This window comes from Salvelinus sp. IW2-2015, linkage group LG21, assembly GCF_002910315.2.
Source record: "Salvelinus sp. IW2-2015 linkage group LG21, ASM291031v2, whole genome shotgun sequence".
Taxonomy (NCBI): Eukaryota; Metazoa; Chordata; class Actinopteri; order Salmoniformes; family Salmonidae; genus Salvelinus; species Salvelinus sp. IW2-2015.
The window spans coordinates 4,834,956-4,854,023 of record NC_036861.1 but is presented as its reverse complement, the minus strand read 5'-3'; the positions used below and the strand labels follow the sequence as shown (position 1 = coordinate 4,854,023).

The following is a 19,068-nucleotide window of genomic DNA, read 5'->3' as shown; positions in this document are numbered from 1 at the left end:
GAATTCGCTGCATACTATTGAGGAATAGAATTGTCTATCGAGACCAACGTGTGTTTGACAACAGCTGATAATCAGCCGAGGAGACGCGCCGTACCAAAATGAGCGAATGGCGGGAATCAACGCAATTGTGCATTAGATGACACATTCTCAGTATGAATGAGCCAGGTATGCTAATATTTGTTGTTTACTGCATTTGTTTTTACTAAACAGTGCATTCTTAACAGTATGTAGTAGTATTAGTACACAGTATGCCATTTAGGTAAGTAAGGCAGATTTTGGACATAGCCTGACTATAAAAAAAAATTGTCATTCAAAGAGAGCAAATAAATCAGGCTAATCAAAGTTAACTTGAATAAATGTTGACCTAAGCAGCAATCCCACAGCGGTCATTCACACCTGTCTTTGAAGGACATCTTATTAGACCACAACAAAGCCCCAAGCCCCAGGTACCTTTGCTACATTGGAGGGAGAAGCTAAACCAAATGCTACCCAACACACATGAGAAAAGCCTAATGTATTCAAATCAACTGCTGCCTTTTTGGCACTTTCTCAACTGTTTTTCCTCGATTCGTTATGAATCAAGGAAGCGATGAATCACTTTTGTGATTCACCCAATGTCAGCTCTTACCTTAAAACAACTCTTAATGACACAACAATGTGCAAGATTGACACAATGTGCAAGATAATCGTCGAACAGCTCTTACCGATGATGCTGAAGCCGTTCTCATAGCCGGGCTGCTCCAGAGCGAAGGCCCAGCCGATGACCCCTCCCAGGGAGGACAGGGGCTGCAGGGAGGGTCCCAGGCCGGCCGGAATGGTACTGATGGCCACGTAAGCGCGCCCATCGTTGGCCACCACGTACGAGTGCAGGTCGTTGTTGGAAAAATCCAGCGGCGACGGCGAGTTGCCCACAAACACCCGGCCGTTCACTTTGCCGTTCATCCGCTGGGGCTTACCTGCGTGTGGAATGTGAGGAAACTAACTTAATTCGATTTTAATTAATGTAACTTTAAATGTAACTGATGTGTGACTGTGTGTCAAGCATGATCAGGTTTTCAATTTCGTTATAAAATATTGAATCATTCTTATACTTTATATGACATATTTCATTATAATGAAGGTAGCAGGCTAGCCCTAACCCTTATTACACAAATACTGTATGTACTTTGGGTATGGGGTTACTCCTACCTTCAGCCACACAGTTCTTGCCATTGCCATAGAAACCAGGCCTACAGTGGCAGCAGTAGCCATTGGTGTAGTCCTTACAGTCAGCGAAGGACGAGCACTTCTGCCTGTTACTGGCGCATGTCTCCGAATTGTACGCAAACACTGCCAAAAAGAAGACAAACCACATTCTTAGAAAAAATACAATTTTAGAAAAAAAAGCTGCTATCTAGAACATAAAAGGGTTATCCGGCTGTCCTCATTGGGGAAACCTTTGAAGAACCCTACATCGAACCCAAAAGGGTTCTACTGGGAACCAAAAAGAGTTCTACATAGAATCAATAAGGATTATCCAATGGGGACAGTCAAAGAACCCTTTTTTTCTAAGAGTGTAATTTCATAGGCCGGTTAAACAAAGCAGCATGGCTCAAAACAAAGAAGCTCAAAACAAACCAGCACGCCTTGCCCTAACTGCACACGGATAACTAACATCAACAACATGCATGATAGTCTTTCACGTTTGTACGCAAAAAGAAGACAAAACCACATTCCGTTTGTTTTTATGCGTTGTTTGTAACTTATTTTTGAACTTATTTTGTACATAATGTTGTTGTTACCGTCTCTTATGACCGAAAATAACTTCTGGACATCAGAACTGGGATTACTCACCACGAACTGGAAGAAGCTTTTTCCTTTAACGAGTCAGACGAGAAAGATATTTTGTTCTCCTGGGAACAGGCCCAGATCCCTGTCATTTGCGTGTAGAAAAAAAACGGAGGAAAAGAGGAAGCAGATCGGGCTGCCTTTTGAGAATCCGTAGGCGAGCGAGTAAACTCCCACTGCCATCAATTCTACTTGCTAACATGCAATAATTGGAAAATAAAATTGATGACCTACGATTACGATTGTCCGACCAACGGGACATTAAGAACTGTAACATCTTCTGTTTCACCGAGTCGTGGCTGAACGACAACACAAATAATATAGAGCTGGAGGGATTTTCAAAGCACCGGCAGAACAGAGAAGCTACGTCTGGTAAGACGAGGGGTGAGAGTGTGTGTCTTTTTGTCAATAACAGCTGGTGCGCGATGTCTAATATTAAAGAAGTCTCGAGGTATTGCTGGCATGAGGTAGAGTACCTTATGATAAGCTGTAGACCTATCTATCTATCAAGAGAGTTCTCAACTATATTATTCGTAGCTGTCTATTTACCACCACAGACCGAAGCTGGCACTAAGACCCCACTCAACCAACTCTATAAGGCCATAAGCAAAGAAGAAAATGCTCACCCAGAAGCAGCGCTCCTAGTGGCCGGGGACTTTAATGCAGGCAAACTTAAATCAGTTTTACCAAATTTCTACCAGCATGTCACATGTGCAACCAGAGGGAAAAAAACTCTAGACCACCTTTACTCCACACACAGAGATGCATACAAAGCTCTCCCCCACCCTCCATTTGGCAAATCTAACCATAATTCTATCCTCCTGAATCCTGCTTACAAGCAAAAACTAAAGCAGGAAGTACCAGTGACTCGCGCAATGCGGAAGTGGTCAGATGACGTGGATGCTACGCATACAGGACTGTTTTGCTAGCACAGACTGGAATATGTTCCGGTATTCTTCCGATGGCATTGAGGAGTACACCACATTAATCACTGGCTTCATCAATAAGTGCATCGATGACGTCATCCCCACAGTGACTGTACATACTTACCCCAACCAGATGCCATGGATTACAGGCAACATCAGCACTGAGCTAAAGGGTAGAGCTGCCGCTTTCAAGGAGCGGGACTCTAACCCGGAAGCTTATAAAAGATCCCGCTATGCCCTCCGACGAACCATCAAACAGGCAAAGAGTAAATACAGGACTAAGATCGAATCGTACTACACCGGCTCCAACCCTCATCGGATGTGGCAGGGCTCGCAAACTATTACAGACTACAAAGGAAGCACAGCTGAGAGCTAACCAGTGACAGGAGCCTACCAGACGAGCTAAATAACTTATGCTCGCTTTGAAGCAAGTATCACTGAAACATGCATGAGAGCATCAGCTGTTCCGGACGACTGTGATCACGCTCTCCGCAGCCGATGTGAGTAAGACCTTTAAACAGGTCAACATGCTCCAGATACTCAACTAGTCTAAAGAAGGCCAGTTTTAATGCTTCTTTAATCAGAACAACTGTTTTCAGCTGTGCTAACATAATTGCAAAAGGGTTTTCTGATCAATGATCAATTAGCCTTTTAAAATGATAAACTTGGATTAGCTAACACAACATGCCATTGGAACACAGAGTGATGTTTGCTTATAAGTGGCCAATGTACGCCTATGTAGATATTCCATAACAAATCTGCCGTTTCCAGCTACAATAGTAATTTACAACATTAACAATGTCTACACTGTATGTCTGATCAATTTGATGTTATTTGAATGTACAAAAAAATTGCTTCTCTTTCAAAAACAAGGAAATTTCTAAGTGACCCCAAACTTTTGAACGGAAGTGTATATAATAGGTGGTGTCAGAGGAAAGCCCATAAAATTGTCAGACTCCAGTTACCAAAGTCATACTGTTTTATCTGCTACCGCACGGCAAGCGGTACCGGAGTGCCAAGTCTAGGACCAAAAGGCTCCTTAACAGCTTCTACCCCCAAGCCATAAGACTGCTGAACAATTAATCATAATGGCCACTGGAATATTACAACGACCGCCCCCCCCCCCTCCATTTGTTTTATACACTGCTGCTACTCGCTGTTCATTATCTATGCATAGTCACTTCACCCCTACCTACCTACATGTACAAATTACCTCTAACCTGTACCCCTGCACACTGACTCGGTATTGGTACCCCCTGTATATAGCCTCGTTATTGTTATGTTATTGTGTTACTTTTAATTACTTTTTAGTTTATTTGGTAAATATTTTCTTAACTCTTCTTGAACTGCACTGTTGGTTAAGGGCTTGTAAGTAAGCATTTCACGGTAAGGTCTACACTTGTTGTATTTGGCACGTGACAAATAACGTTTTATTTGATTTGGTTGAGGAGAAATTGGCTTCTTCTATTCTAGTCTTTTTAAGAAACGTGTGTGTTGAAAATGCCGAACTAATTGTGTAATCTATTTACATACACTTCAAACGGAAATACCTTATTTACACAAGTATTCAGACCCTTTGCTATGAGACTCGAAATTGAGCTCATGTGCATCCTGTTTCTGTTGATCATCCTGGAGATGTTTCTACAACTTGGTTGGAGTCCACCTGTGGTAAATTCAATTGATGGGACGTGATTTGGAAAGACACACACCTATCTATATAAGGTCCCACAGTTGACAGTGCATGTCAAGAGCAAAAACCAAGCCATGAGGTCGATGGAATTGTCCGTAGAGCTCCAAGAAATCAAATCAAATTTTATTTGTCACATACACATGGTTAGCAGATGTTAATGCGAGTGTAGCGAAATGCTTGTGCTTCTAGTTCCGACAATGCAGTAATAACCAACGAGTAATCTAACCTAACAATTCCACAACTACTACATTATACACACACAAGTGTAAAGGGATGAAGAATATGTACATAAAGATATATGAATGTGATTGTACAGAACAGCATAGGCAAGATGCAGTAGATGGTATCGAGTACAGTATATACATATGAGATGAGTAATGAAGGGTATGTAAACATATAAAAGTGGCATTGTTTAAAGTGGCTAGTGATACATGTATTACATAAAGATGGCAAGATGCAGTAGATGGTATAGAGTACAGTATATACAGTGGGGAGAACAAGTATTTGATACACTGCCGATTTTGCAGAATTTTCCTACTTACAAAGCATGTAGAGGTCTGTAATTTTATCATAGGTACACTTCAACTGTGAGAGACGGAATCTAAAACAAAAAATCCCGAAATCACATTGTATGATTTTTAAGTAATTAATTAGCATTTTATTGCATGACATAAGTATTTGATACATCAGAAAAGCAGAACTTAATATTTGGTACAGAATCCTTTGTTTGCAATTACAGAGATCATACGTTCCTGTAGTTCTTGACCAGGTTTGCACACACTGCAGCAGGGATTTTGGCCCACTCCTCCATACAGACCTTCTCCAGATCCTTCAGGTTTCGGGTGTCGCTGGGCAATACGGACTTTCAGCTCCCTCCAAAGATTTTCTATTGGGTTCAGGTCTGGAGACTGGCTAGGCCACTCCAGGACCTTGAGATACTTCCTTACGGAGCCACTCCTTAGTTGCCCTGGTATGTGTTTCGGGTCGTTGTCATGCTGGAAGACCCAGCCACGACCATCATACAATGCTCTATACTGAGGAAAGGAGGTTGTTGGCTAAGATCTCGCAATACATGGCCCCATCCATCCTCTCCCTCAATACGGTGGCAGTCGTCCTGTCCCCTTTGCAGAAAAGCATCCCCAAAGAATGATGTTTCCACCTCCATGCTTCACGGTTGGGATGGTGTTTTCTTGGGTTGTACTCATCCTTCTTCTTCCTCCAAACACGGCGATGGGAGTTTAGACCAAAAAGCTCTATTTTTGAATCATCAGACCACACATGACCTTCTCCCATTCCTCCTCTGATCATCCAGATGGTCATTGGCAAACTTCAGACGGCCTGACATGCGCCTGCTTGAGCAGGGGGACCTTGTGTGCGCTGCAGGATTTAAATCCATGACGGCGTAGTGTGTTCTAATGGTTTTCTTTGAGACTGTGGTCCCAGCTCTCTTCAGGTCATTGACCAGGTCCTGCGTGTAGTTCTGGGCTGACCCTCACCTTCCTCATGATCATTGATGCCCCACGAGTGAGATCTTGCATGGAGCCCCAGACCGAGGGTGATTGACCATCATCTTGAACTTCTTTCTATTTTCTTCTATTTCTATAAATGCACCAACAGTTGTTGCCTTCCTCACACAGTGCTTGCCTATTGTCCTGTAGCCCATCCACCTTGTGCAGGTCTAACAATTTTATCCCTGATGTCCTTACACAGCTTCCTGGTCTTGGCCATTGTGGAGAGGTTGGAGTCTGTTTGATTGAGTGTGTGACAGGTGTCTTTTATAAACAGGTAACGAGTTCAAACAGGTGCAGTTAAATACAGGTAATGAGTGGAGAACAGAGGGCTTCTTAAAGAAAAACTAACAGGTCTGTGAGAGCCGGAATTCTTACTGGTTGGTGGTGATCAAATACTTATGTCATGCAATAAAAGCAAATGAATTACTTAAAAATCATACAATGTGATTTTCTGGATTTTTGTTTTAGATCCTGTCTCTCACAGTTGAAGTGTACCTATGATAAAATTACAGACCTCTACATGCTTTGTAAGTAGGAAAACCTCGCAAAATCGGCAGTGTATCAAATACTTGTTTTCCCCCACTGTACATATGAAGATGAGTAATGTAGGGTATGTAAACATTAATTAAGTGGCATTGTTTAAAGTGGCTAGTGATACATTTTTTACATCAATTTTTCCATTATTAAAGTGGTGGAGTTGAGTCAGTATGTTGCCCTGATGGCCTTGAGATAGAAGCTGTTTTTCAGTCATCTCGGTCCCGCTTTTGATGCCACCTGTACTGACCTTGCCTTCTGGATGATAGCGGGGTGAACAGGCAGTGGCTCGGGTGCTTGTTCTTGATGATCTTTATGGCCTTCCTGTGACATCGGGTGGTGTAGGTGTCCTGGAGGGCAGGTAGTTTTGCCCCGGTGATGCGTTGTGCAGACCTCACTACCCTCTGGAGAGCCTTACGGTTGTGGGCGGAGCAGTTGCCGTACCAGGCGGTGATACAGCCCGACAGGATGCTCTCGATTGTGCATCTGTAAAAGTTTGTGAGTGCTTTTGGTGACAAGCCAAATTTCTTCAGCCTCCTGAGGTTGAAAAGGCGCTGCTGCGCCTTCTTCACCACGCTGCCTGTGTGGGTGGACCAATTCAGTTTGTCCGTGATGTGTACGCCGAGGAACTTAAAACTTACTACCCTCTCCACTACTGTCCCGTCGATGTGGATAGGGGGGTGCTCCATCTGCTGTTTCCTGAAGTCTATGATCATCTCCTTTCTTTTGTTGACGTTGAGTTTGAGGTTATTTTCCTGACATCACACTCTGAGGGCCCTCACCTCCTCCCTGTAGGCCGTCTCGTCGTTGTTGGTAATCAAGCCTACCACTGTAGTGTTGTCTGCAAACTTGATGATTGAGTTGGAGGCGTGRATGGCCACGCAGTCGTGGGTGAACAGGGAGTACAGGAGAGGGCTCAGAACGCTCCCTTGTGGGGCCCCAGTGTTGAGGATCAGCGGGGTGGAGATGTTGTTACCTACCCTCACCACCTGGGGGCGGCCCGTCAAGAAGTCCAGTACCCAGTTGCACAGGGCGGGGTCGAGACCCAGGGTCTCGAGCTTGATGACGAGTTTGGAGGGTACTATGGTGTTAAATGCTGAGCTGTAGTCGATGAACAGCAGTCTCACATAGGTATTCCTCTTGTCCAGATGGGTTAGGGAAGTGTGCAGTGTGGTTGCGATTGCGTCGTCTGTGGACCTATTGGGGCGGTAAGCAAATTGGAGTGGGTCTAGGGTGTCAGGTAGGGTGGAGGTGATATGGTCCTTGACTAGTCTCTCAAAGCACTTCATGATGACGGAAGTGAGTGCTACGGGGCGGTAGTCATTTAGCTCAGTTACCTTAGGTTTCTTGGGAACAGGAACAATGGTGGCCCTCTTGAAGCATGTGGGAACAGCAGACTGGGATAAGGGTTGATTGTAAGGCCTTGGTAAGGGAGGTGACCAAGAACCCGATGGTCACTCTGACAGAGCTCCAGAGTTCCTCTGTGGAGATGGGAGAACCTTCCAGAATGGCAACCATCTCTGCAGCACTCCACCAATCAGGCCTTTATGGTAGAGTGGCCAGATGGAAGCCACTCCTCAGTAAAAGATACATGACAGACCACTTGGAGTTTGCCAAAAGACACCTAAAGGACTTTCAGACCATGCAAAACAAGATTCTCTGGTCTGATGAAACCAAGATTGAACTATTTGGCCTGAATGCCAAGTGTCACGTCTGAAGGAAACCTGGCACCATCCCTACTACGAAGCATGGTGGTGGCAGCATCATGCTGTGGGGATGTTTTTTAGCGGCAGGGACTGGGAGACTAGTCAGGATCGAGGGAAAGATGAACGGAGAAAAGTACAGAAAGATCCTTGATGAAAACCTGCTCCAGAGTGTTCAGGAACTCAGACTGGGACGAAGGTTCACCTTCCAACAGGACAATGACCCTAAGCACACAGCCAAGACAATGCAGGAGTGGCTTCGGGACAAGTCTCTGAATGTCCTTGAATGAACATCTCTGGAGAGACCGGAAAATAGCTGTGCAGAGACGCTCCCCATCCAACCTGACAGAGCTTGAGAGGATCTGCAGAGAAGAATGGGAGAAACTCCCCAAATACAGGTGTGCCAAGTTTTGTAGCATCATACCCAAGAAGAGTTGAGTCTGTAATCGCTGTCAAAGGTGCTTCAACAAAGTACTGAGTAAAGGTTCTGAATACTTATGTAAACGTGATATTTCCGTGTTTTATTCTAAATAAATTTGCAAAAATTTCTATAAACCTGTTTTTGCTTAGTCATTATGGGGTATTGTGTGTAGATTGATGAGGGAACAAAAATGATTTAATACATTTTAGAACAAGGCAAAATATGCAAAAAGTCAAGGGGTCTGAATACTTTCCGAATGCACTGTACATACCCCACCAGACACGCCACTATGGGTTTCTTCACGGTACCCCAACCAAAAACAGATTTAATGCATCGGTCTCTGCCTCCAGAGGTTACTCAGGCAAAAAGCAAGTTTAGCTTTAAAAAATATATATATATATTTTATCACAGTGCCTCTCCTCTTTCTAAACATCTAATTTAACTTTACTGTATGAATATGAATATGAATAGTGTGTAAATAGTATTTTTGTTGTCTCTTGGTGTCTTTCCTATATATAACTTCTTCTTTTTGAAGATACATTTTTTACATTTTATTTAATGTAATCTTATGTTGTTCTTGTCTATAACTGTTCCGTACTTTGTCATGTATTTGTATGTTTTATGTGGACCCCAGGAAGAGTAGCTGCAGCATGTGCAGTAGCTAATGGGGATCCTAAAAAACTAAACTAAACTAATGTTTCTGTCATGGCAATCTTGACTAGGATTCTTTTCCCGGTCACAATTTTCAGACACAGATTCAATTGTTGTTTCTTTCATGGCTTACCGTCAACATCAAGGTCATCATCTTCATCCACGACCACCACCTGTGGGGTTTGAGGCTCGTAGCGTGGTGGCTGCGGCTGGGCCGGCTGGACAGGCTCAAGGTATCTGGGCTGGACCGGCTCAGGGTATCTGGGCTCGATCGGGTCAAGGTAGCTGGGCTCGATCGGGTCAAGGTAGCTGGGCTGGGTCGGCTCAGGGTAGCTGGGCTGGGGCGGCTCAGGGTAGCTGGGCTGGGGCGGCTCAGGGTAGCTGGGCCGGGGCGGCTCAGGGTAGCTGGGCTGGGGCGGCTCAGGGACAACAGGGTATCTGGGCTGGTACTGGACCGGGTGGACAGTTGGGGGCAGCTCCGGTTCAGGTGTCTCCTCTTCCTCCTCGTGCTCGTAGGGAGGGAATTCAATCTCCTGTTGTTCTCCAGTGTTTCTGGGTGGAAACTCTGGCACGGACTCCATCTGCCCACTTGCCACGCCCTCCTCTGGGGACAGGTTGGTGACCTGGCCTGGGGTGATGGAGGAGAAGATCGGGGAGGTGCCGATCTCGTACACCCACACACCACGCCTGCCTGAGTTGGTCTCCCTAGCGGAAGACAGATCATCATGAGACCTACCTCTATGAAGAAGCTTTGTGCATATGTCAGGTTATTGAAATCATTACATAATTACCATAATGCAATGTAACTATGCAAATACCAGGTCAAAACATAATGACAGAAACCTAACCAAGTTTTCTATGAACAACACTTACTACGCCTAAGTTCTTGGAGCATCTGGAAGCCCATTATAGAAATCCAATCAACCAACCAATCAACCAACCCAACGAACCCACCAACCAGCCCACCCACCAACCAATCAACTTACTCGGAGAGCTGTCTGACGGACGCCTCGTCGTCGGTGGCAATGCGGTAGTAGGGCCCCTGGCTGCTGCTCCAGCTGAACCAGGTCTGGACCAGGCCTTGGCTGAAGCCGGTGTGGACTGGCTCGCTCTGGCCCGCCACAGGCGTGGAGATGTACTGCAGCCCCTCCCTAGGGTAGAACAAGATGGCGTAGGAGGCGGACGCCATGGACGCCACCACCAGCTGGAAGGTGTTTCTCTACATGGTAAAAAGAAAAGATAGAAGAGGGAAACTGAGTCCTAGCACCCTATTACTACTTTAGTGCACTAACTTTGAGTTTGGCTTGGTAGAGTGAACTAAATATGTAACAAAAAAGTCTATGTAGCCCACCACAAAAACTGCAAACAGGTAACACAGTTGGAAGGATTATGTAACCATGAGTAACATCACTCTAATTATACTGTACCTCCATACCTGTAACTACATTGTACAGTGTATGGGTTTTAGGCAACTTCATATTAGGTGGATAGAAAATATGGTGTCAAATTATAATTTCAAGTGCTATCCATATCAATGTGGCATTAAAACAAGTTTATCAACTGTTCAATATATCCAATGACATATTTTAAAAGACACAAAATAAACATGACCCTATCTAGGCCATGCGATGAGGGTCCTCCTTACCTTTCTGTCCAGCCCATCTCCTCGACCAGGCACGCCGTGGGCCGCCATGTTCTCCCATGTGATGATTAAGGCGTGGGTGGGATTGATCTCGTCGTCCTGAGGGAATGCCTGGCTGATGTGGTCAGTGGTCCGGAGAAGCACGGAGGGCCTGCTGTCCTGTCGGTAGTACACCTTCCCCACTCCGTCGCTGTTGTCCAGATCTCCGAGGAAAGCCGCTATCATTCCGAAGCTGGCAGGCATCTTTCCCAGGTACTCAGACTCCACCTTAGGTTCTTCTACTGCCAGAAAGCCATTGGTGTTGATCTGGGATTGGATTATCGCAGATGTGTTATCATCAGCAAAGACATGGATGCAAATTTCTCTGCAGAATTTTCTGCAACTTCATATTTTTCTCATAACGCCAAAGTTAAATATAGCCTAGAGTTCAAATAGGTTTTTTGGATAATGATGTTTTTGAACCACAATGTGGTTGAGGTCACAATTGTCAATGTCCATGATACAATCGGAGATCCTGTCACTTTTTACCCCAAAACTGCTGGGAATGACCGACTGTGGGGTTCAGAAAGTTCATTTTATCATGATGACTTCAACTAGAATTGAAATCTCAGGAATTTTGACAATGGTAAGCGATTGTAGCTATGCAAACATGCTCAAGAGAACCCTCTTCTGCTGCAAACTCGGTTAAGTAAATATCCAGATTTACAGCACGGTCAGGGTCCTCGTTAAAATAGTTGTAAATCTTAACATGCCATGACCCCTCCTTCACATTAGTTAAGGCCTCGTCCCCTCCCCGCAGGGAACATGGGGTATCTTGCTCCCCCTATTGTGAAAGATGTCTGAGGTTCCCCCTACTGATCTAGGAACAGTTCAAACTGGACAAGGCCTGACTGCTTTATTTATACGCTACATGACCAAAAGTATGTGTACACCTGATTGTTGAACATCTCATTCCAAAATCATAGGCATTAATATGGAGTTGGTCCCCCCTTTGCTGCTATAACAGCATCCACTCTTATGGGAAGGCTTACTACTAGATGTTGGAACATTGCTGCAGTTTCCAGTCAGTCACAAGAGCATTAGTGAGGTCGGGTACTGATATTGGGCGATTAGGCCTGGCTCACAGTCGGCATTCCAATTCATCTCAAAGGTGTTCGATGGGGTTGAGGTCAGGTCTCATTGCAGGCCAGTCAAGTTCTTCCACACCGATCTCGACAAACCATTTCTGTATGGACCTTGCTTTGTGCACGAGAGCATTGTCATGCTGAAACAGAAAAGTGTTACCACAAAGTTGGAAGCACAGAATCGTTTAGAATGTCATTGTATGCTGTGACATTCTAAACGTATGCCTTCACTGAAACTAAGGGGCCTAGCCCGATCCATGAAAAACAGCCCCAGACCATTATTCCTCCTCCACCAAACGTTACATTTTGGTGCCCTCGGGCAGGTAGCGTTCTTCTGGCATCCACCAAACTCAGATTCGTCCATTGGACTGCCAGATGGTGAAGCGTGATTCATTACTCCAGAGAACGCATCTCCACTGGTCCAGACTCCCAATGGAGGCGGGCTTTACACCAGTCCAGCCAAAGCTTGTCATTGCGCATGGTGATCTAAGGCTTGTGTGTGGCTGCTCGACCATGGAAACCCATTTCATGAAGTGTCCAACTAACAGTTATTGTGCTGACGTTGCTTCCAGAGGCAGTTTGGAAGTTGGTAGTGAGTGTTGCAACCGAAGACAATCGATTTTTACGCGCTATGCGCTTCATCACTCGACAGTCCCGCTCTGTGAGCTTGTGTGGCCTATCACTTCATTTCCACTTCACAATAACAGCACTTACAGTTGACCGGGTCAGCTCTGGCAGAGATTTTACGAACTGACTTGTGCCACGTTGAAAGTCACTGAGCTCTTCAGTAAGGACATTCTACTGCCGATGTTTGTCTATGGAGATTGCATTGCTCTGTGCTCGATTTTATACACCTGTCAGCAATGGGTGTGGCTGAAATAGCCAAATCCTCTAATTTGAAGAGTTGTCCACATACTTTTTTCCCACATTTTGATACGTTACAGCCTTATTCTAAAATATATTGAATAAAAACATTTCCTCATCAATCTACAAACAATACCCCTTAATGATGAAGCGAAAACAGATTTTTTGAAATTTTTGCAAACGTATGAAAAACGTAAAACAGAAATACCTTATTTACAAAAGGATTCAGACCCTTTGCTATGAGACTCGAAATTGAGCTCAGGTACATCCTGTTTCCATTGATCAACCTTGAGATGTTTCTACAACTTGATTGGAGTCCACCTCCAATCAAGTTCAATTAATTGAACGTGATTTGGAAAGGCACACACGTGTCTATATAAGGTCCCACAGTTGACAATACATGTCAGAGCAAAAACCAAGCCATGAGGTTGAAGGAATTGTCCGTAGAGCTCTGTGACAGGGTTGTGTCGAGGCACAGATCTGAGGAAGGGTACAAAAAATGTCTGCAGCATTGAAAGTCCAAGAACACAGTGGCCTCCATCATTCTTAAATGGAAGAAGTTTGGAACTACCAAGAGCTGCCCGCCTGGCCAAACTGAGCCATCAGGGAAGAAGGGCCTTGGTCAGGGAGGTGACCAAGAACTCGATGGTCACTCTTAACAGAGCTCCAGAGTTCCTCTGTGGAGATGGGAGAAACTTTCAGAATGGCAACCATCTCTGCAGCACTCCACCAATCAGGCCTTTATGGTAGAGTGGCCAGATGGAAGTCACTCCTCAGTAAAAGACACATGACAGTCCACTTGGAGTTTGACAAAAGGCACCTAAAGGACTCTTAGACCATGAGAAACAAATTCTCTGGTCTGATGAAACCAAGATTGAACTCTTTGGCCTGAATGCCAAGTGTCACGTCTGAAGGAAACCTGGCACCATCCCTACTACGAAGCATGGTGGTGGCAGCATCATGTTGTGGGGATGTTTTTCAGCGGCAAGGACTGAGCAACTAGTCAGGATCGAGGGAAAGATGAACAGAGAAATGTACAGAGAGATCCTTGATGAAAAACTGCTCAAGAGCGCTCAGGACCTCAGACTGCGGCGAAGGTTCACCTTCCAACAGGACAACAACCCTAAGCACACAGCCAAGACAATGCAGGAGTGGCTTCGGAACAAGTCTCTGAATGTCCTTGAGTGGCCCAGCCAGAGCCCGTACTTGAACCCGATCAAACATCTCTGGAGAGACCTGTAAATAGCTGTGCAGCGACACTCCCCATCCAACCTGACAGAGCTTGAGCGGATCTGCAGAGAGGAATGGGGGAAACTCCCCAAATACAGGTGTGCCAAGCTTGTAGCAACATACCCAAGAAGACTCGAGGCTGTAAGGTGCTTCAACAAAGTACTGAGTAAAGGGTCTGAATACTTAAGTAAATGTGATATTTTAGTTGGTGTTTTTTTATACATTTGCAAAAAAAGAAAAAAAATGTTTTTGTTTTGTCATTATGGGGTATTGTTTATAAATTGATGAGGGGTAAAAAACTATTTAATTCATTTTAGAATAAGGCTGTAATGAAACAAAATGTGGAAAATTCAAGGGGTCTAAATACGTTCTGAACGCACTGTAGTGTAGTCAAATTATAATAAAGAACAGAGAAGAAAAACTGGTATAAGGTCAGTGCTTGGGAATTTCCTCCTATACTGTGAAATATGGATATGAGTCGTTGACCTATATTATATTGTGATACACTAAGTATACCAAACATTAGGAACACCTTCTTACTATTGATTTGTAGTGCAAAAACACTACAGTAAATACTGTAGTATTTATTGTCGTATACTTTAATATTTACAGTTAACTATAGTATATATATTTTTTATATACTATAGTAATTAATGTTGTGTTTTTGCGGACTGTACTATACTGTAGTATTTACTGAAGTGTTTTTACGGACTGTAGTATACAGTAGTATTTACTGTTGTGTTTTTGCGGAAATTACTGTAATACAGTGCCTTCAGAAAATATTCACAACCCTTGACTTTTTACAGTTGTGTTACGACCTGTGTTTAAAATAGATTTTGTGTTACTGGCCTACCCACAATACTCCATAATGTCAAAGTGGAATTATGTTTTAATCGATTTTTACAAATTCATTAAAAATGATACCTGAAATATCTTGAGTCAATAAGTATTCAACCCCTTTGTTATAGCAAACCTAAATAAGTTCAGGAGTAAAAATGAACTTAACAAGTCACATAATAAATTGCATTGACTCACTGTGTAAAATAATACTGTTTAACATGATTTTTGAAAGACTACCTTATCTCTGTACCCCACACATACAATTATCTGTATGGTCCCTCAGTCGAGCAGTGAATTTCAAACACAGATTCAACCACAAAGACCAAGGAGGTTTTCCTATGCCTTGCAAAGAAGGGCACCTGTTGGTAGATGGGTAAAAAAAAAAAGCAAACACTGAATATCCCTTTAAGCATGGTGAAGTTATTAATTACACTTTGGCTGGTGTATCAATACACCCAGTCATAACAAAGATACAGGCGTTCTTCTTAACTCAGTTGCCGGTGGCGAAGGAAACTGCTCAGGGATTTCACCATATGTTGACTTTAAAACAGTTAGAGTTTAATGGCTGTGATAGGAGAAAACTGAGAATGGACCAACAACCATTGTACTGTAGTTGTTCCACAATACTAACCTAAATGACAGAGTGAAAAGGAAGCCTGTACACAATAAAAATATTCCAAAACAAGCATCCTGTTTCCAATAAGGCAAGTCTTTTGCAGTAAGACGGCAAAAACATTTATATCTTTATATCCTGAATTACGAAGCATTATGTTTGGGGCAAATCCAATACAACACATCACTGAGTACCACTCTTCATATTTTCAAGAATGGTGGTGGCTGCATCATGTTACGGGTACGCTTGTCATCTGCATTGACTAGGGATTTGTTTTGGGATAAAAATAAACAGAATAGAGCAAAGCAAAGGCAAAATCCTAGAGGAAAACCTGGTTCAGTCTGCTTTCCAACAGACTTCGCGAGACAAGTCCTCCTTTCAGCAGGGCAATAACCTAAAACACAAGGCCAAATCTACACTGGAGTTGCTTAAAAAGACAACAGTGAATGTTCCTGAGAGGCCTAGTTACAGTTTTGACTTAAATCAGTTTGAAAATATATGGTAAGACTTGATCATTGCTAGACAGCCATTTTCAACAACCAACTTGACAGAGCTTGAAGAATTTTGAAAAATAATGTGCAGCAAATATTGTACTATCCAGGTGTGCAATGCTCTTAGAGACTTACCCAGCAATATATATCTTTTTTTAAATTTATTTTTTTACAAAAGTTTGATTTTTCTTCTACTTTGACATTACGGAGTATTTTGTGTAGATCGTTTTAATTCCACCTTGTAACACAACAAAATTTGGAAAAAGTCAATGGGTGTGAATACTTTCTGAGGGCACAGTATTTACTGTAGTGTTTTTGTTTTATTATCTTTGACATAGAAGTGGAGGCTTTCTCCTTCAGGAAACCTACTGGAGAAATACTAATCGAGCACAATTCCCATAACCTGTAGGTAAGACTGGGTTCTGAACGCAGAGTTCAGAGCTTCTGCTCTTTCCAATAACCTGTAGGAAACACAATATATGGTCTATACTTTATACTAGCTACCAGCCAACAAAGCAATAAGCCTCATGTGCGTTTGCTACAACGGAAGAAGCAATGCGACCCAATTCACATCTGACAAGTCTCATGTATTTAAATCAACTGTGTTGTGCCTAAAGACAAATAGTTCAAATAGCATTTGAAATCTTTCAAATAGTTTAGCTGTCCTTTAAAAATCTTTCAAATCCTTTATCTGTGCTTGGCTGAGCTTGCCTGGCACAATGGAACCAATTGATGTCTCAAAAGAGCACATGGCAGGCGCAAGCAAACACACATAGTTCTTGACAGATTTTGAATACTTGATCCCAGTTCTAGCTGGAATTACTTGTGAAATTAGCTTGCTTTCTCTAGAAGAAAAAAAAGTGTTTGTTTTTATCTGAGTGGAACTACCAGGAGAAAAAGGCGGATAACAAGTACCTACGGCACAAGGAGAAAGAGCGGATCTAAACCAATGTTAAGTCCATTCTCCCATCCGGTTGAATGAATTTGATAAGCCGGAGGGATTTAGCTAGCTAAACTATTTGAAAGATTTCAAATAATGTTTAAAATATTTGTCTTTAGACTAAACACTGTTGATTTAAATACATGAGACTTGTATGCACACATGACTGAATGACGCTTTGAACAAAAGCGTCGGCTAAATACCATATGTTATTATTTTATTAATATTAGCTGGCAATAGACTTTGGTTTGGACCAAAGGAGAATCTAGACTACAGCACTACATCTGGTTCAGGCTCTCACACTCAGCCCTTGTCTCTAAACGACAACTCATCCAAAGGAACGCATGAATGACAAAAGCATCTGGGTGAATAGCCGCCCTCACAGCAGGTATTTGACTTGAAGAAAACACCTGTAGTGCAGGAGTCGCTTGGCTGCAATGTGACGAGACAGGGGCTATCAGAATTTGTCTTAAAGTCCTCCAGGGGTTGAAAAGAGAGGACGTGCTTCTATAGCCAAAGCAACACGTAGGCATTACCAATATCATTTTAGGAGACCCTTTCCACGAACCAAAATTAAGCCACTCCTGGATTTTGAAAGCCTGCTCAACGGAGAATCTGACGGTCTTAATCTGGATAGGTGGGCTTAAAAAAAATTGCTTTTAAGTCCAGGAATATAGGTTTACTCTGGGTCTGGAAAAGCGGTCCTGTGAAGTTCAAGACTGTAAAGTTATGCAAAGAACGCTATAAAGGCTGTAAAATTATCTTTGAGAACGCTTTCCTGAGAGGTACGAACAGGAACAGCATAATGGTTACATCATACAGACGCCTGGGATCAAAATGATTAGTTGATGGGAAAGACAAGCAGAGAGAGAGAGAGAGAGAGAGAGAAAGACAGAGAGAGGAGGAAGTGAGAAGACGAACCAAGCACTTGTTTTTTAGATAGAGGAGCGAGAGAGAGAAAGTGAGAAGACGAAACAAGCAGTCTTGCCTCCGGTCCAACTTTCCAGATGTGTTAGTCTAATAATGGCATTGTTCGTAGATACATCCTTAAGATTCCTACTGAAAAATGCTTACCTGGGTCATTCCACAAAAAGAGTGCCTTTGATATTTTAAGTAGAAATTGTGCACCAACATTGCATTTTAAAAGCCTGTTACATTAAATAAGGCGCACTTTAACATACACTGAGTGTAAAAACATTAAGAACACCTCCTCTTTCCATGACATAGACTGAGCAGGTGAATCCAGGTGAACGCTATGATCCCTTATTGATGTCACTTGTTACAGTTGAAGTCGGAAGTTTACATACACTTGAGCCAAATACATTTAAACTTGTTTTTTCACAATTCCTGACATTTAATCCTAGTAAAAATTCCCTGTCTTAGGTCAGTTAGGATCACCACTTTATTTAAAAAAATGTGAAATGTCAGAATAATAGTAGAGAGAATGATTCATTTAATCTTTTATTTCTTTCATCACATTCCCAGTGGGTCAGAAGTTTACATGGAGTTTACATTTCAATTAGTATTTGGTAGCATTAGTATTTGGTAGCATTGCCTTTAAATTGTTTAATTTGGGTCAAACGTTTCGGGTAGCCTTCCACAAGCTTCCCTACAATAAGTTGGGTGAGTTGGCCCATTCCTCCTAACAGAGCTGGTGTAACTGAGTCAGGTTTGTAGGCCTCCTTGCTCGCACACACTTTTACAGTTCTGTCCACAAATTTTCTAAAGGATTGAGGTCAGGGCTTTGTGATGGCCACTCCAATACCTTGAATTTTTCTTCCTCATGATGCCATCTAGTTTGTGAAGTGCACCAGTCCCTCCTGCAGCAAAGCACCCCCACAACATGATGCTGCCACCCCTGTGCTTCATGGTTGGGATGGTGTTCTTCGGCTTGCAAGCCTCCTACTTTTTCCTCCAAACATAACGATGGTCATTATGGCCAAACAGTTCTATTTTTGTTTCATCAGACCAGAGGACATTTCTCCAAATATTACGATCTTTGTCCCCATGTGCAGTTGCAAACAGTAGTCTGGCTTTTTTATGGCAGTTTGGAGCAGTGGC

General features: G+C 43.1%; 1 protein-coding gene across 1 annotated transcript in view; it reads right to left on the bottom strand.

Moving 5' to 3' along the window:
• LOC111982425 (nidogen-1-like) overlaps positions 1 to 19,068 on the bottom strand; it is a 78,427-nt gene that overhangs the window by 50,958 nt on the left and 8,401 nt on the right. The window contains exons 2-6 of the mRNA XM_024013994.2: positions 10,909 to 11,211; positions 10,250 to 10,482; positions 9,397 to 9,968; positions 1,189 to 1,329; positions 705 to 956 (exon numbers count right to left, since the gene is read on the bottom strand). Of these exons, the coding sequence (XP_023869762.1) occupies positions 705 to 956; positions 1,189 to 1,329; positions 9,397 to 9,968; positions 10,250 to 10,482; positions 10,909 to 11,211 (1,501 nt within the window). The remainder of the gene's footprint in view (positions 1 to 704; positions 957 to 1,188; positions 1,330 to 9,396; positions 9,969 to 10,249; positions 10,483 to 10,908; positions 11,212 to 19,068) is intronic.